General features: G+C 37.8%; 1 protein-coding gene across 9 annotated transcripts in view; it reads right to left on the minus strand.

Annotated features, from left to right (window-relative positions):
* Nucleotides 1-18,659, minus strand: part of PPP6R3 (protein phosphatase 6 regulatory subunit 3) — a 56,923-nt gene that overhangs the window by 30,597 nt on the left and 7,667 nt on the right. For 2 of the 9 annotated variants that reach the window (XM_017810203.1, XM_017810185.1), the window contains exons 2-7: nt 12,053-12,223; nt 4,532-4,764; nt 2,950-3,136; nt 1,397-1,534; nt 848-913; nt 292-404 (exon numbers count right to left, since the gene is read on the minus strand). In XM_017810203.1, the coding sequence (XP_017665692.1) occupies nt 292-404; nt 848-913; nt 1,397-1,534; nt 2,950-3,136; nt 4,532-4,758 (731 nt within the window). In that variant the 5' untranslated portion in view covers nt 4,759-4,764; nt 12,053-12,223. Of the gene's footprint in view, nt 1-291; nt 405-847; nt 914-1,396; nt 1,535-2,949; nt 3,137-4,531; nt 4,765-6,301; nt 6,431-12,052; nt 12,224-18,659 lie in introns of those variants that run through there. The other 7 variants (XM_017810157.1, XM_017810211.1, XM_017810167.1 and 4 more) reach the window with 4 other exon arrangements.

Genomic DNA, 18,659 nt, shown 5'->3' on the forward strand with positions numbered 1-18,659 from the left:
TTTAGTCTGCACAGTATCAAGCTGACCTCCACATGTGAGATCCCAATAAATTGGGCAGCACAGAAAATATTTTAATAAGACAACTCCTTCCCCACACCACCACAAGAAAGTCTTCCAGGTGGGGCTCTGCTTCCTTGCCCAGTTATTTCAAATTACAGAAACAGATGATGGGTAGGCAAGAAAATTCACCTGAAAAGCAGCACTTGCCATTTCTGAAGGTTTTCAAGTTCAAAAGTTAAAAACTATTTTTTTACAAAGTGAGAATAAAATCAGAAATTCAAACCAACTTACTTCTCTAAACTTGCCAGCAGTGGATCTGGTTCTGAGCTGTTCTGTACTTGTAACATCTGGTCTCTGCTTAGACGAATAATTTCACAGAGTGACTGTGATGCATTTGAATGCCTCTGAAACAGAAAAACATCACTTTTCACTAGAAGAGTAACAAGGTGCTGGACTGCAATTCTTCAATTAAAAAAGGTGAAAGTTTCAACATTGACAAGAGTCCCTCCTACCTAAAAACCATTCAAGCAGTAGCTTTATGCCATAACTAAACCTTAACAACACAAAAATAACCTTGAGACATGAGCCAAGAATCTACTTCCAGTATTAAGGTGGCAAAACATTAGAGTTGAATCTTCAAACACCAAGTATGCATAAGGCTTTGATATGGATCTCAAAAAGGGGGCAGGGAGGCAAATAAAACCACACACCTTCCCTCAAATGACTGCACAGATATTGAAACCAAATTACTGAAAAAAGCAAGCAGAAAACAGTAAAAGAAAAAGTTCTAATACCATGTTGTAAAGCTGAACAGAGAGACTCAGAGGAGTGTCAGACTAATACTTACATCTTCATCTTGAGATGGGTGTACAATTTCCACAAGCCGCTGGATAATTCGCTCCTCATTAAGCCACTGTAAAAGTGTTTGTGGATGTTAGAATTTTTTCCAAGTGAATGAATTTACAAAATTGAGAGTAGCCTTTTTACAGCTGCCCCAAGTCATACTGTCAATACTTCTAACAATACTTCAGAAAAAAGGGAAAAAGTAAAATTAGTGTTTCTGAGCCACAGTAAAAAAAGAAAGCCTTAGGTATAATTTTAGAATAAACTTTGATGTAAAAAATGTGTTCAGTAAGGCCCAAAACAATCTTAAAATTGCATCTGTCTCTTGTTAAGTTAGATATTAAAGACTGAGGAAGAGACCAGACACTTGGGTTCTAAGTTGTCCACAGCAGCACAGGGGTTCCACTGGAAAAGTACTGCCAGCTCAAAGCATACAAAAAAACCCCACAAATCTAATTTCAGTACATTTAAGAAATAAACTTAGAAACACCAGCAGAAGATAAGCCATTTTACAGTTCACAGGTCAGACAAAAATTCTGAGAATTTTACTTACATTTAGCACTTCTTGCCGGGGCTGTGGAGGTTCTATGCAAGTCAGTAGCCTGAGCAACAAATCCATGATAGCAGAGGTCCCTATGTGCTTAATAATGAGGTCTACAAAATCATGTTTCCTCTTTAAAAAATCCACAATCTGGAAATTAAAAAGTAAGCTTATATTTGCTTCTCTGTATTTTATATGATAAATTACACCAACCACTTAACTTCTCTCTCCTACCAAAGAGGCAAAAAAGATGAGAACTTCTGCCACTTAAAGCTTGCAGTACAAGGCAAGATAAAATAATACATGCGTAGAGAGTAGCAAAACTGGCACAGGGCAGATCCATACTACATGCAGGATGTCCTGGGCCTCCTCTCAAGCCCAACTTGCTGATCACAACCTACTTATAATTCAATGCAGAGTCAGTTTTTCTTTTTGATATGAATTACTCTCATCCCAGCTTAGCGAGCGAAGCTCAGCACAGCAAAGCCTTAATATAATACAAAGACTATCTCAGGTTTGAAAGGCAAGCCATTGCAGCTGTTTGCAGTATTGGGCCACATGAATAGAGTAAAGCAGCATTTCCGAGCAAGGACTCCAAACATTTCTCGCTTTGTTCTATAATAATTCTTCACATCAAGTCAGACTTACTCTCACTGATTCAAGTCATTTACCTTCACCTCTAACAGCAATTAATACAAATATCATCATACCATCACTGAGCTAAGCTAAGCCAAAAGGTAAGCACTCACACACTGATCGTATAAATAGCTCAGGCAAATCTGAATCAAATACATCTTACTCATCCAAGTGTACTGTGATGGTTTCACTCTAGGCCTTCCTGGAGACCAGCTTATAACCAGGAAGGAACTAGGAAGGTGATCACAGAAGTATTCCATGCTATTCCTTTACGTAACTTGAGCTATAAATAAAGCCAGCAGGAGGGACCTCGCTCTCTTCCCTTTCCGGCGAGGTTCGAGAACGGTGGGTCCCTGTCTCGGTCTGGCTCATCTGGAGCTGAGGCCTACAGGGACTGCTGTGTCTGCCACGCGTGAGGGGAGAGTGCTGGGCCATGTCCAACCATCCTGCTTGTTCAAAGGGAAGTGGTGAGATTTTGGCTAGTTCTTCAGTTTGCTGGTTACTGGGTTTTTAGATTGTGTGGACTTGTTTGGTTTTTGCCCTATTTTGTCCTTTTCCCTTCTCCCTCCCCCTCTTCCCTTTTAGGGAGCTATTTAGGATTTCTGGAGTTATAGTATATAATATTCTCATTGTATATATCTCTCTTATATGTAAAATAAATATATTTTTTGCTATAGCTTTGGCTGCTTAAGTCGATTTTTTTTTTCTTCCCTCTCTGGGAAGCAGGTCCTTGTTGTCAAGTTTTGGGGACTTGGCAGGAAGCCAGCTCGAAACTTGCAGATGTACTTTTTAATCCTGTGCACAATAAGAAAGCGTCTTCAGCTAGTCTGGAAGCTGAATGCTCTCTTTTGCCTCTGCTGCTATCCCTCAAACATGCACTGTTAAAGCAGAATAGCACTTGTTAAACTGGGGAGTTCGTAAACAATTACCTGTTCTGGTTTTCTGCTTATAAGAATACTTAACACCTTGCTGAAGAAACTGGCCAGTAGAGGGTTTAGAGGAGATTCATTTAAGAGGAAGCTGTACAGTTTCAGGAGTAAGGATTCTTCTTCTCCCAGCCGATCATTGATCTGTGAGACATCTGATGTAAGCAGCTCACACGATATGTTTGGGTATCTGGGGAAAAGACAAAAATTATCCATCACTCACAATTCAGAACTGTCATACTGCCAGCTCTGACTTCATAATCTAGTAAGGCTTCTGACCAAGTTTTCAAGCAGGGTGGGTCTGCAGCAGAGTCGCAAACTAATACAAGGTAACAAAACTGCACATTCAGCCTACAAGCTCTGTTTCCCTTCAAGAAAGAGATAACTTTGCTCTTCAGTATCAACAGAACACCATTAAGTAAGTGGGGAAAGAAAAGAGCAAGCTTTTATTTTAAGATCTATTATAAACCCAGCTGTTTAAGTACTGATCTCTGATTTCAGAAGCCACTTTTTTTCAAAGAGAAAAAAGTTATCAAGGAGTTAAAGAAGACTGATAGTACTGGACCAACAGTGGGGAAGAAGTGTTTCCCCCTTTCTAATATAACAGGGATTATATTAAAAAGGTCAAAAGGCATATCTTCGGGATTTTCTAATATACATGGCGATTATGTTGAAAGTCAGTAAACTGGTCAAAATCTGACAAAGTCTGCAAAACTAGCTAGCACTGCTTCATGACAGTCAGAAGTACAGTTCAGAACATTGAGTAATTAAACTACAAAGCCATCAACACCAGTAATTTCCTGTATTTGACAGTACTATCACCCACTCACGCTAAGGGTCCTTTTGACAACATAGGCAGCTTAAGGTTTCTAAGTGAAACATGCTTAAATTTCAAACTCTACTAGAAACACTTACAGGAGGCTTGGTTTACCAGAAATGGTGAAGTTCTGCAACTAAAAGTGTATCTTATTTCACATATTTTTTACACACCATTTTAAGAAAAAAAGCAGCTTTCTGCATGGACAACATTAAAATAGGCCAGAGCAGTAGAAGTACTTTCACACAAATTGCCAGACTGACTTTTGAGTTTGAACCTTCTCAGCAAGCCAGCTGAAGTCATGGCCATACTCAGGAAAATATGAGCAATTAGACCTTAAGTAGACTCTTCCAAGGAGTACTACAGGTCTTCCAATAATCATCTTCAAAATGTCTTACCAATCAATAAAACAAAGCTAATCACAGAACCATACTACCCAAAATGGGATTTTCATTCAACTATTTTATTAATCACAACTATAAGATTCTTCATGTGAGTCCTGGTTGGACTTTTTTTTGCATCTCCTTTGGACAGCAATTGGTTTGGAAGCATTTGTGGACAACAAGCTTCCCTTTGAAAAATATGCAAATATTAGAATTATTTATTTAAAAGTTCCATGAAGTCTCTTGAATACAAACTTAATCTACAAGATAGCAGCATTGTACTACACACCAGCACACAGGGATTCGAAACACGCTATCAATTAACTAAGTTAAGTTAGTCCTCTTTCCACCCTCCAAATCTCTCCCATCCCAAAAGTTTTCCTACTTATATCGAATTTTTTCATCCATGTCTTGAGGTGGCTCTTCAATAATAAATGAAACTAAGTCTTCCAAACATTCTGACTTCAGCAGAAACTCTATAAGTTTGCGATTCTGAGCCTTGCACTCTTGCAGAACATCCTCTTCATCCATCAATTCCTTCAGTGTTACATCTTCTCTCTCTAGAAGTGTATCTATGTGCGATGACGAATGGAGATCAAATTTCCAAAACATGCTGGTCTGTATAAGAAGAACAGCAGTACATTAACAATAGCCATTATTCTAACATCCAAAGATAAAGTTAGGCATGGTTTTACTTACACAAAAGGAACATGCTAATTCGTATTAAAGAAAAAATTATAACTTTGGTTTGCAATTTATAGAATTTGCTTTTCCCAATCTTTGTTTTTATCTATGATCTCAGATTCAGAACAACTTGCTCAGCAATTAATAGAGCTGGGAGAAGATAAAGTGGACAGTGCATAACTGCTCTACAGTACCACCCCCACCACTGAAGAAAACACCTACAAAGGAGTAAGCTAAACTTTTAGGCAGCACACATCAAAGTGCAGGAGCTAATTTCAACACTAACTCTCATTGTCCCTGTCTCCACAAACTTGACACAGGAGGAACAAAGGACAATAAAATGTTACACAAACATGTCAAAGGACAGTGGCCCCAACCACTGAAACATTTTAAGAAGCTGTTGACAGAGATGCATAAGGATGTGCAATTTCACTTTTTCCTATAAAATGCTTTGGCATCTCTGTGTTAATTCTGTTTCTCTAAGACACCTTGCAAACAGTTACTACTGAGACAACTGTGCTATCAGAAGAGATTATATCAGTCTACAATATATCCAATAAATTCCTGCTTTCACCTCTCATTAAGCTCAATATAAGCATCTGTTTCATTCCCCTCACGCCCCCAAAAGAGGGCTTTTACATGACACTTGACCTCTGACGCAGGATTAACTGGTCTTTGGTGAATACAGATTTTAAGTGGATTGAAAAGAGATACTAGAAAACAGTAAGAAAAAACTTTCCTGTCCCTACAATTGGAAGCAGCAATTAGCAAGACTTCCAGTATTCAGGCTTAATATTGAAAAGCTTGGTATATTCACTATGGAGAAGTTTTAATTGCTTTTAGGGTTTTCATTGTTGCTTTAACCACTACATACTGATCACATATTACCACCTTATTTCAGAAGTTGTAACACACATAACAGTCCCTAGATTACATAGCTTTATGTTTAAAGATACAGGAGTCAAATAAAATCAACCAGGAAATGTATAGAGATATTCAACTGCAGTATCAGTACTTTTAATTATCTGAGATCTCATGCAAGTATTAAGTGGTTTAGAAGCAGAAAAAAAGTTTGTACTAAAAGTGTTAGTAAACTTACAAGAAGGGTTTAATACACCTGATCTCACAAATTAGCTTAAATCAAATTATACACTTGTTATGAAAAACATCAGCTTGTGGGTATTCAGGCTATACACAAACAAGTAAGCAAGTGAAAGTACTGCATTATTAAAGTCACAGGTTATTTTTTCCTTGGGATTTTTAAACCTCTAGAAAGTAGATCAAATCCCTCCCCTTGCCCCAATTAGTGAAAGTACCATCCTTGTAAGCAACCACTACCAACACTAATTTCAGATGTAAATACCTCTGTAGTGATTAACGCTCATTTCAGTAGTATTCAATGGATTTCTCAGTTACTTATTTAAGAGAAATTCAACAATTGAAAATAGCAACAACAAAAAAAGAGGCATACTACTGCAAACATGTTACTGCGTTATTTCACAAACTGTCTCCCAGGAAAGCTCTTTTAGGGGGTGCTCCCTCAACATGTCAGGTGCCGGCCAGAGATTATTCCATCACTTCTCAACAGGAGCCCAGGTCCCTTGAAATAAGGAAAAATAAACAACATAAACTGTGCCAAAGGGAAATCCAGGAACCCTGAAGAGAATTTTCTTAGGCACTATCACTGGCAGTATTCCAGAATCAGCCTATCACAGTATTAAATGGAAGTTTTAAAACCAAAACACATTACTGCTATTTTTCTCAGAGCCTACTGTTCTACCCTCCCCCCCAAAATCTACAAATTCTGAATTATCATCATCCTTTTTCAAATTTCATTCCCATTAACAGAGCCAGAATTAGGCTTTCTGTCCACAAATTAAAAGTGTGCTCCTCCTAGAATTTCACTACTTACAAATTTACAAAAAACTCCACAGGTCAAACGGGTTGTGTTACTCCCAATGTTACTTCACTGTCAACATGAGCAGAAAAACTCATTTGGATTTAATGCAAGATACAAAAGGCTACCAAATATGAGATATGCTCAAGATCAGATACTACAACAAGCAAAACAGTCCAGAATAATGTTAAAAACTCTCAGATGTGGAAAGAAAAAATGTGTTAAAGATGGTAAAGCTGTCTCATGCATTTGACTGTCTTTTGTAACTTCAGCTAGTTTTCCATAATCTCTGAAAGTTTCCAGTAAGCAAGACTGACATCCAGTTCATTACACAGTACTTACAAAAGTTTACATCAACTTGCTGATGCACAACTTATGAGAATTCAAGATCCTAAGTAACACCTAATATCCAGAAAAATATTGCTTTGTTTTCTTGGTTAATATTGCGAACAAATTCTTCTCTGAATGAATGCTGAATAACATTCCATGAGTAAACACCTGACTTATATCTGAAAGGAAAACAAGTAGTTCAACAAAGCAAAGAAAGCCTGTCAACTGCTGAGATACAGGTAACTGAAATTCTCACTTGTATTATTTGCTAAAGGGAAGAAATAAAGCTTAGAAACAATCTTTTCAGACCAAAAATTGAGTCGAAGTCTTCTGCCCACTACAAGGGAATAAATAACACCCTGTGTATTTTTAACAGTAACTAGTCAGTGGTTCTTTCTAGAGGTGAAGTGCTTAAATGGCATCTCCACCAGAAACAGTTGGTAACAATTTTATCAGTAAGTTTCTCTGTAGCTTCAAGTGATAATAGCTGTTAAACACCTTCCAGAATATAGACATTCATGTTTTCAAAATACCAGACTAAGACGTGAATTCCACATTTAGTCAGAAAAGCATATGGTTTAATTTTGGACGTCTCCTATACTAAATCTTTCACAAAACAGACTAACAAGTCTTTAAGGCATCCAGAAGTCTTTTCAGTAAATAAGAAAACTAAAGTAAGCTGCTCATTTGAGTTAAACTCTTAAGCATCATATTTAGGTTAAACATGAGAAATATGTGTTACACTGAGTTACTTCTAACTTGGTACCTCATACTTCCACATTGGTAGCTGTAAGCAGACATGGGCATCTAGACCAGTTCAGAAGGAAAACTAGGAGGACATCAGTAGCCAGCTGAAGGCTGTTTTACCTGACAACTATATATACGTTAAAGGCATATACACAGATCTTCTGGTAGGATCCTCACAGATTTTACTGCAATACCCAGTTTCATTTTTCAAGCAAGAGAAGCTTTGAGTGTACCAGTGTCAAGCTGAAAATTTTGTAATATTGAGATATTGTAATATTGTAATATTGAGAAATACTACCTATGGAGTTGTAACAAGAATTGTATTATAAAAAACCCAAACTCAGAACCTAACTGTCATTTTTCTCTGTGTACCACCATATTTTCTCATTGTAGGGTTCAAGTGCACAGATGGGGGGGGAAAATCAGTTACTTTTGCACAAACAAACCTTTCCATGACTGAAACACACCTTAATTGATGTAGCCTACTTCAGCAAAACAGGTTTTTACAAATCCTGTGTAGCAATTATCAAAAGACAACCTAGTTGTTGTATGCAAGAACAACCACCAAAGCAATCCTTGATGCCATCACAGGTTTTAAGACAGTCTTGCATTTCTTAATGATAAAAGCATTTCCAATGCAAACAAGCCCTTGCCTCCTTAAAAACCAAGTAAGTAGGTAGGTTTGAGGAAGGACAAAGTCATGGTGAAGATAATTTACCAATATTTTTCATGATAAAAGCATAAGAATTTATCTTCTAAGACCTTTAAGCACATTAAGAGTTTTATTTTAAACGCCAAGCATGCCCTTCTGCCAGCTTCACATAACCTCAACTAGTTGCTCTCTAGGTCTACTTAGATTCCATTTTTGAGGGTTTTTTTCCTTTCTCCAATCAATGGACCATAATAAGGACACTGTACTAGCACTTATGAAGTGCTTATTTTGACACTGAAAGTGGATCATCTGTCCAAAACAAAACTAAGCATGAATGCATGTCTGAAAAATATTTAGAGCTAAAGAGAATTACCAGTGATCCAAAATGACAAAGACACACCAGTGGCTAATTTTTAAACTGCCTATTGCACCCAGCCAGAGCATCACCCTCTGTAAACTTGCTGTCTTCAACTGCCTGTCCTTTGCAGGCTGGGGCACAATTCCTCATAGCATTAAATAGCCCATCAACTATTAAACAGGAAAATTAAGCACTTAGGCATTTACTGTGGAACTGAGAGCAAATAATGTGAAAAGAGAAAATAGCTGCATTCTAGCTTAAAGATCTGGACCAAAACAATTTTTTTCCATAAAGTAATGATAATTTATAGCAAGACAGTTATGCTGTAATTGAATTTCCCACTTTCCCACTTTATGAATGCAAGAAAATCTTTCCTATATAGCAACACACTTATACTGCTTCTTCTGCATTGAGTTCAAAGGAAAAATAAGGAATTCTTTATCTAATTTATCCTACCAAAATAGTATGGTTTTTAAGTAGTGTGAAGACTCTGCTCTTAACTATTCCTTAGTTTTATTTCTAAATATTTCAAATAATACAACAGAGTCTATACTTACCCAATAACCTATCTGAAATACATTTATTTTCAATCAAAGAAGTCAGGTTTATTGAGTGTTATTAGCTAGAAAGATATAAGTTGTTGTTCAAAGTCCATAGATTTAGTTACAGGACTTTACATTACACCCAGCAATTACAGAAGAATAAAGGCAATTACACAGGAGAATTTTCATGCTACAGTCGCTACAATTCTTAAACAAAATGTAAGATCAATTTGACTTAGAATACAAGTCTCAAGTGAATGCAAAATAAGACGTAGCTGTTTCTTCGGTGTCAGAACAGCCTGTTCATGTCACCAATGTGAGACACAGAAGAAATTAAATTTTGATAAATACTCCATTACTTATATTATTATAAGCCAGTGAAGTTTCAAAGAAACTTTGTGGAGAAAGGAGACAATAAATGGTTTGAAATTATTAGGAATTAAATAGAACAGAAAATACAAACACTTCTACCTCAACAATTTAATACATATTTCTAATACCATGCAATTCCTAGTCCAAGGGCATAGCAAACTAGAAGAGATACCAAAAGGGAAACAAAACGAACAAACAATTCCTTCATGGAAGGCTTGGAGATCTTGTGCAGGCTGGCTGCACCTCTCGCTTCACTGTGGGAGTTCTGGATGCTTCACCCTCTCTCAGCCTGTTGGGCACAGGGGACTGCACAATAGGAGGTTATCAAGGACCCCTGATCCTCCTACAAAACTGCTGCCACTACCTCATCCAATGGACCCCAGACATGGGATAAGAGCAGGCTGGAACTCAGGCACATCAGGGGAGGTAGAGGGCAACCTCTGTGCCCAAGGGGCAGCAGCAGCAGGGAACAGGGGAGCAATCCCACAGAAAAGGGGTCCTAAATCCGCCTAACTCTCCTCCACATTTATGCACACTAGCTGCACTTCTACCTACGTAAGAACATAAATCCACATTTGTGGATGACAAGTTGACCACAAGCCAGCAGTGTGCCCTTGTGGCCAGGAGGTGCATCGGGAGGAGTGTGACCAGCAGGTCGAGGGAGATGATTCTGCCCTGCTACTCAGTCCTAGAAAGGCCATATCTGAAGTGCTGTGTCCAGTTCTGGTCTCCACAGTTCAAGACAGACAAGGAGATACCAGAGAAGGTTCAACAGAGGTTCACAAAGATGATGAAGGGTCTGGAGAATCTCTCTTATGAGGAAAGACTGCGGGAGCGAGGCCTGTTTAGTCTGGAGAAGAAAAGACTGAAAGGGGATCTCATCAATACATATAAATGTCTCAAAGTCAGGTGCCAAGAGGATGGTGCCACTCTTTTCAGTGGTGTCCAGTGACTGAACAAGGCATAACAGTCATAAATTAAAATGCAAGAAGTTCCACTTCAACGTGAGGAAGAACTTTGTACGTTGAGCTGGCAGAGCACTGGAACAGGCTGCCCAGGGAGGTCATGGAGTTTTCCTCTCTGGAAACATTCAAGACCCACCTGGACACGTTCCTACGTCACCTACTCTAAGTGACCTTGCCTTGGCAAAGGGGGTAGACTAGATGATCTCCAGAGGTCCCTTCCAATCCTAACTATTCTGTAATCCTGTGACTTTTTGCTATACACACACACACATATCATGTGCATACACACACATCCCCCTATAATGACCAAACAGCCCCATAATCAATAGCTTTGACATGCTGAAGTATGTAAGTCCAAACTAACATTTACTCAAAGACACCAATCCCCCAAAATTCAAGAGGTCGTAACTGTTCAGAAGTACAAAAATCAGCTGAAATCTACAGTCTGCAGTGAAATTGCAAGAGTAATTTTAGACCAAGCAACAAGTATATCCTTGTCAATTCTTACACTACCTCCAACCACAGGTTAATAAGTGTTAATAAATACAAATCTTAATTATCTGCATTAACTACAAATTAGTAGAGAAGATGAATCATTTTCTAGTAATTCCACATCAATTGCCAAACAATTGCACATTTAAAATATTCATCGGTCACAGAATTCAGTTAGATTTTTCCTTTTCTGAATTCTCCCAATTAGCTTCAAAATGGCAACGAAGGTATCTGTGCACCAAGAAAAGCACACAGTTCCATAATAATATAAAAAGCAAGCTAAACAATGCCCAGCTAACCCGGAAGATACTTTTCCACTGAAACATGCAGTTCAGTACAAAAAATTCAATTGCAGAAGACAGTATTACTGTACTTCAATATAATAACCTATAGTGCTAAACATCACTCATACCTAATATATGTCAGTTCATGAACACATTTGCTTTGAGAGTCTTCCAAAGAAGGCTGGGCAGCAGATATACTTCCTGGCACAAAAGCAAAACACTGTAAAACAAACAGAATATCCACAACAGTGTGTCTAGCCAACCCCTGATTGTCATAGTAAGCCAAAGCAGGGTGGAGAAAGAAGATAGTGCAACAGCAGGGTGGGTTAAAACACAAAGTCAGAACCAGTCAGCTAGGAAGTAGTCTGAAAAAAGCTGCAAGAAAAGGTAAGGAACGGCCACAAAGCCTGAACTGCAGAAGGAACTGCAGCTTAGAAGGTGGTAAATGTGAGCCTACAGAAATCAGGTAAGACTTCAGTGGACACCAGGGACACGAAAAACTTGAAATTTAAGTGGTTTCTGTACGCTTAAGGGTAAAGCCTTATAGATCTATTGCTGTAGGTGAAGTTTAATAGTTTCTTACCTGTTAAACACAAAAGTTTTTAAAAGTTAAAAAATCAGAACGTTTTGTATTCTCTCAGGCTCCTTGCCCATTACAGGGTATCCTGGCAACAGCAAAAAAATCTTTCAATCTACAGTATTAGCAGATTAGCAGGACTGAATTAGCATTGAATTAGATGAAGCAGATTTCTTCCTATAACGACAAAAAAAAATTTTATAATTTAATACTGTTAACACGTTCTATTCAATACTTTGACAACTGCATGAGTGAATACTAAGGATTGTTTTGCACCAAGTACAACACAAACAGAGGAAGGAAACAACTTGCTAGGAAGAAGTGTCAGTTCAGTAGAGCATACACTGAAAACAAATTCAAAAGCAGCTTGTCATCTGAAAGACTTACTTTTAAACCAACTTTAAACATTCCCTTCCAAGAAACTCCACTGCCTCACTGAAATGAAACTGCCTTTATAAATCTGCCCTTGACTGAAATCTAACACAAATCCAGACTTTTTTACAAACTATTAGCAATTTCCCATAACGTGACATCTTCAGATCTAGATCTAAAATACCCATTCCCAGAGCTTTCTGCAGTAACTTTTTTCCTATCCTCATAACTATTCTCTTATATTAACATCTGATTTATCCACAAGCCTGCACAGAAATAAACTAACACGCATTAAGAACGCCAGTTATGTCAGCCTAAGTCTACAAAGAATTCAGCCACTTTCAATTTGAAAACAGGCTAACTTGAAAAAAAACAATACAGACCACATATAGGCTTCCAAAGGAACAACCTGTTCAGCAAAAACAGACATTCAGTCACCCTTTAAGAAAATAAAGCATAAATACTAGCAACTAAGAAGGGTAGCAGAATTAGTAGAATGTTTATTAGGTCAGTGACTACCCAATATTTGGCTGAGAAGCATTTCTATCACAGTTTGTCACAAACGCATCTTCAGCAAAAAAAAAAATCAAAAGCATTTCAAGTATCCTGCCAAAGAGAAGAATGATTTAACTTTACACCTTCCATGTTAAAGATAAGGAGCTGTGTTTTCAAAGCTGGTTTTTGAACTTTGCAGATGATTTAAGAGATGGCCCCTATCAATCTAAAGATCACAGAATCAAAGAACAGTTTGGGTCAGAAAGGACCTTAAATATAATTTCTCAGGCTATTTTAGTAACTAACATACACATGAAGTTTGATGTTACACACTTGCCATAATTCTTTCAAAGGTCACACACATTCTTCATCTGTAGACCTTCAGGTCTGCAGGTCTGATACACCTGCCAACCCCTTGTGAGTCAAGTGATTAAGTAAAGCAGGAAAAGGAAACCAGCTACCTGGACTAAGTTCACTTTACTGAAGTATCCTAGGTCATTATTTCTGCATTTTAAGTGTGTACTTATGTTCAGAAGCAGAGCTCCAAAAACGGAGAGAACATTACTTCCTCAGTTATGTCATGCAGAAACAAAGAAAGAAGCCCATTTAGCTTAATGCACTTTCAGAAGAGTTTACACATTCTTAAGACACTATCCACAGACTTCTATTGTTTGAACTATCCAAATGAAAACCACTTTTATTATTCCCCTTACAAGGATGTCTTTCTGTTATTTCTCTACTCTGCTTTCTGCTTGAAAACTTCAGTGTCTAAATACCATTGTTTAGCACCAAAGTAGCTGACTTCTGAATTCAATACAGTAGGATTACATAGTAAACTAGAAACACTAGTATAATCAAAATTAACAAGATACTTGCAGTGAACATATTATAGCATACTCTGTGAAGGGTGCTCCACTAGAAGCCTGCTCTGGTCAATCAGGACTTTTTCAGTCTGCCTCAGAATCTGCAGGAGTAGAGAGGTTGGTTTAAAGAATGACTTCCACTTAGTGGTACAGATGGTTTATTGGCTCAAACTGTTCCTATCTGCAGGATTAGGTGTTTCATTATGGATAAAGGGGAACAACAAAACAAAACAAAAAAAAACACTAACAAAAAAGCCATGCAGCAATTCTTTCCTTAAAATAATAAGAAAATCATCTGACTGGATGAGGTTCAAGTCTATTTAAATCTGACCTTCCTATATCCAGGAATGGCTTACATTCAGCAATAATTCAGCCACATTAACGTGGCTCTGTCACAGAGAAGTGATGAAGGTATCATAATGGAAGGTATCAAAAATTTAGACCTGAAGGTCATATGCAAAGGCAGGAGGGAAGTATTGTCACATATACATATTACAATCAAACAGAATACTATGAAGACCCATCATTACAACTAGGAACACATCCATGCTTGCATTTATCTCACATACCTAAAAAATAAAGCAGAGCACAGCTACCGAGGGTAGGATCCATCTTCACACAAAATGCAACAGCCTGGTAAAGTCTGTTTTAAGTATTACCTAACAAACTTCATTTACACTCTTTTAGACAGAGAAGTTAACCACTATGTGACCAGCTGCCATAAACAGAACTAAACAAATGTTATTAATGCCGCATGAACTGGGCCATGTCTACTTCTAAAACCATTCCCACACATCTCTACCGGCCCAAACACTGAAACTAGAGAGTTGTCTCTGCTTACAGAAAAAAAATGCAGTATTTCTGCATCCTGGTAAAAAACTGCAAGAACTGCAAGCTACTGAATAGTGCTGCTCTTACAGTAATTCATTGCATGCATTCAAAACAGTAACTTATATAACCTACTATATCTGAAATAAAGTTGTTATATAAGCTTGACAAAACCACTAGCAGAACACCAGCATCTCTTCCAGAACAGTAAAAGCATCTGGACTGCAATTAATAATGGGAAGCAGAGGACACAGTGTGGTTTAGTTCTATCACCTCTTTAGGCCAGAACAAGAGCAAGTAATTATATATAACACTACGCTCAAGTACAAAATAGTAGATTTATTTCCGTTCTTCCACTGCCTTACTGGCCCAGAAAGATCCCCCAGTGAAGTTACAGTCTAGCAGTACAAAACTGTTTAATGTTAAATTTAGGCAGAGCACAGAGAAACATGAATTTAAGACTGCATTGTTCCTTACCACACCTCTCCAAATGTCTGGTGAGAAAAATCAGAGTAACATGCACTCCTTAGAACACTCACATCTTAAGGCTTACTACAGACATTAATCAGGAACATCTCTTCCCAAAAACTTTTAGTTAAGCAACCCTTTGAACAGACGGTCCTCAAAGAAACTTGGCCTGAAAGTGTTGTCCACAACCATGAATTTATAGGGTGGAGGCAGCTGAAGGGTGAGAAATCGGTGCATGTGACCCAGCCTAGAATTCTAGTTTGTGAACTAATGAAGTTTATAGAAAAATCTGCATTATAATCAAGGCAATTTTTAAACACTAAGAAGCATCTCAGGCTAAGACTCAAACTTTGACTGCTTTGGCTATCAGTTCCAAACACCTTGCTCAGAGGACACATTTGTATGCTGAAATGTCACCATCCCCACTCAGAATGAGGATGAGGATTGAAATTCCTCACAGTCTCTCACAGGAGTGCTTTAGGAAGCTAAACTGGCTATGCAAAGCAGCTCTGCTCTACCCCTTGCTGTGCAGTCTCCCTCTGTTGGCTCCCCAACACTGATGAAACTTCTGCCAAGACATTTCCAAGTGAAAAACCTACTTCAGAAGTGACAAATGCAGCTGGTGGAGGAAGAAGGAAAAAAGTTTTTGTGCCACGTCCACAGGCTGAAACAGCTCAAAGGGTCTGTCAATCACCAGGGCCAGTGCAGCCAAAGAAGAGGGAACATACCAGGGCAGTCAGGATCTGATTCTTCCATCTTTGCCTCAAATTGTATGATCTCAAGCCTGCTCAGGATTGCAGAGTAAAAGTTCCTCTGAATACAATAAATAACATGTAAGGTTGAATTTGGACAATTCAACACCAGTTCTATTATTGTCTCAATCACCTGATAACTTGCAAGGGTAAATGAGTCCTGAATTTCTGTACTACTACTCTGGAAATATTAAAAAAAAAAAAACAATAATACTGACTGACTGCTTCAGCAGTAAACTTTAACTTTTTTGTTAGAACATTTAAGAAACAGCTACTGTAACTTAAAGACACAGCCTTACGTTTAGATGCCTGAATTTTACCAGAGGTTCCTTTATAAGCATTTATTCTATTTTGTTCACTAGTATTAGTTCAAAGAGAATATGAATTTGGACTTTTTTTTTCCAAGTTCATCTTCCTTTTCCCCTTGTGGATTAGACTTTGAAAGTTGGAGGCAAATCAAATTCTGAGGCACATGAAAAATACACAGAGGCAGAAAAAAGCTACCTCAGCAATTTCTAACCAGGACACCAGTGTTCTTTCTGTATAGACAGTGCATTCATGTCTGTTATTAGCTTTCTTTTTTTCACGCAAAATCTCAGTCTTGTTAAAAAGAATACTTCAGATCGTTTGCAGTTCAGAAGTGGACCCTATCAATGTCCTGCCTCCTGACACTCCACTCGTATAGCAAGCTACAGCTGCTGCCAGAACTGGAGTGGACTCTTGCATTAAAACAGCAACTTCAAAATTAAAACAAGCAGTTCTTAACTTCTTGCTTGACTCTTCACTTTCATTAAAGGTTTCTGGGACCTGTTGTTCAGGTAACCTGCACTTTCATTTCAGGTTACATGAACTGCACTAGTTAAAGGCTGTGGACAAGATTATCTTCCTGATTTCCCTCATACTAAGGTTCATAGAACCATTGAAGTAACTTTTGGCAGCTGCAAGTTCTCAAGTTCTTTTAATTAGGATATTTAGAAATGAGTCATTAAATGTAATATTACCCGTGATTTCTGTGCTACCATATCCTGCAAAGACTGACAGAACTAATCAACCCACCCTAGATGCATACAGAGGCTAATACTCCCCTACTGACAGTATCATAAACATGCTTTGCTTTTCAAACTGGAAGTTGGAATCCCTAACACTCTGAAGAGTGTGCAGGTCCAACACTATGAAAAGAAAAGCTGAAGATATTACCTCTTTTAAACTTTAATTTAAGCAAGTTAAAATAAATGTTTTGTTTTGATGTACTCTTGGGCAAAGGTTATTAACTTGACTTATCAAAGAGCTTAAGCCCCATCAATACATTTTTCTACAATCCCTTTATTTTCATGTTTATCAATACAATCCCTGGGAAAAAAGTAGAAAAATTATTCCAATATCAAGCAAGAGAAATAACATACAGTAGCAGCACTAGGATTCAAGGAAAGTGATGCTACTTTAGCATACTTGCTTATCTAGATTTTGGGATCTGCATTTAGAAAAATGCTTTCGTGCTACATGGAATTTGCCCTAATTTACTGCTAATGTTATGGCTTCAGCTGAGCCTTTAACCAAGTAAGAACACACTACTTTTCTTCATAGAATATACTCCGTATATTCAGGAACAACAGTCTGTACAACAGTTTCCCCACCGCTGCAGATATCCCGAAGATGAAGGTAAGTACTTAGAAAAATATTTTAATACATACAAAATATCAATTAAGTACTTGATGCCAAGCAGTTGGGTTAATGTATCACTCAAAGACTAAGACAACTGAATAGTGATTCAATATCCTCCACACACATTTTACCACCTTTTTTTGTAATACAAAACGCTACAAAGTACCCTGCCCAATGTTATTTAAACAACAAGCACTAAAAAAGCATGACTAGCTTTACTTTCCTGAGAGGCTCAGCTTACAAAACTAAGAAATACTGCTTTGAATGAGAAGAGTTCTCCAAGTCTCATCTATGTAAGTTTAATGAATGCTTATGATTTTTATTTAGGTATATGCAAAAATATGTTCTAGGAAAGAAATTAGAAACCCAGCAAAATAATGAAATATCACCAGGAAAGCTTTTTGCAGGTAAGTCTGAAGGGGCTATTAAGTTAATACTGCCTTTCTTTCCCACTTCCCAAGCCCCCAGGCAATTTACATTTTGGAGCAAATCACTCCAGTAATCCGAGTTTTGCCATGCTGTGCTTTTACGAACCACACACACAGCAATTACACCACATTTTTCAGGCACAGATGCCTCTGGTGTCTCAATTAAACAGACTTTTCCCTTCACCATGCAAATCTTCTATTTTGATGGACAATACTAGAAAAATTAAGATTGCCTAACAGAATAAGCCACCTTCTTTCAAGCGTAACATTAACCCTACTTTAAGAAAAAAACCCTGAAGTTTCATAAAAAATGCCAAACCTATTGTTTTCTCTATGATCCTCAACATAATCTTTTTTAAATTCTACTTCAATGCCTCTCTCTGGAGCATAAGAGGAGTACATTTGTTTGAGGGCCTTTCAAAATTCTATCATGGTTGCAAGCAGGAAGTCTATCTCAGAGATTTAGCAGCATTTCTTAATAATGCCGTTTCCAAAGGGAGTTTACTTAATTCTAAATTTTTACACTGAAGTGATCATCAGCTGTGCAGTATCATAAGTGCACTAGTATGTACTTGTAAATAGAGTTAAAAAAGTCATTCAAGCAATGTGCCATGGTTAAGGGAAACAATGTTGTTTTGGAATGACTTATTCTGACTGCCTGTTTCCTCTATCATTTCCTTCCCGCCCTTCCAAGAGAGGGCTACCACACAGTAATTTACCACAACACTTTTAGCAGCCATTCCTT

Source organism: Lepidothrix coronata, unplaced genomic scaffold (assembly GCF_001604755.1).
Source record: "Lepidothrix coronata isolate B3197 unplaced genomic scaffold, Lepidothrix_coronata-1.0 Scaffold1, whole genome shotgun sequence".
Classification (NCBI taxonomy): domain Eukaryota; kingdom Metazoa; phylum Chordata; class Aves; order Passeriformes; family Pipridae; genus Lepidothrix; species Lepidothrix coronata.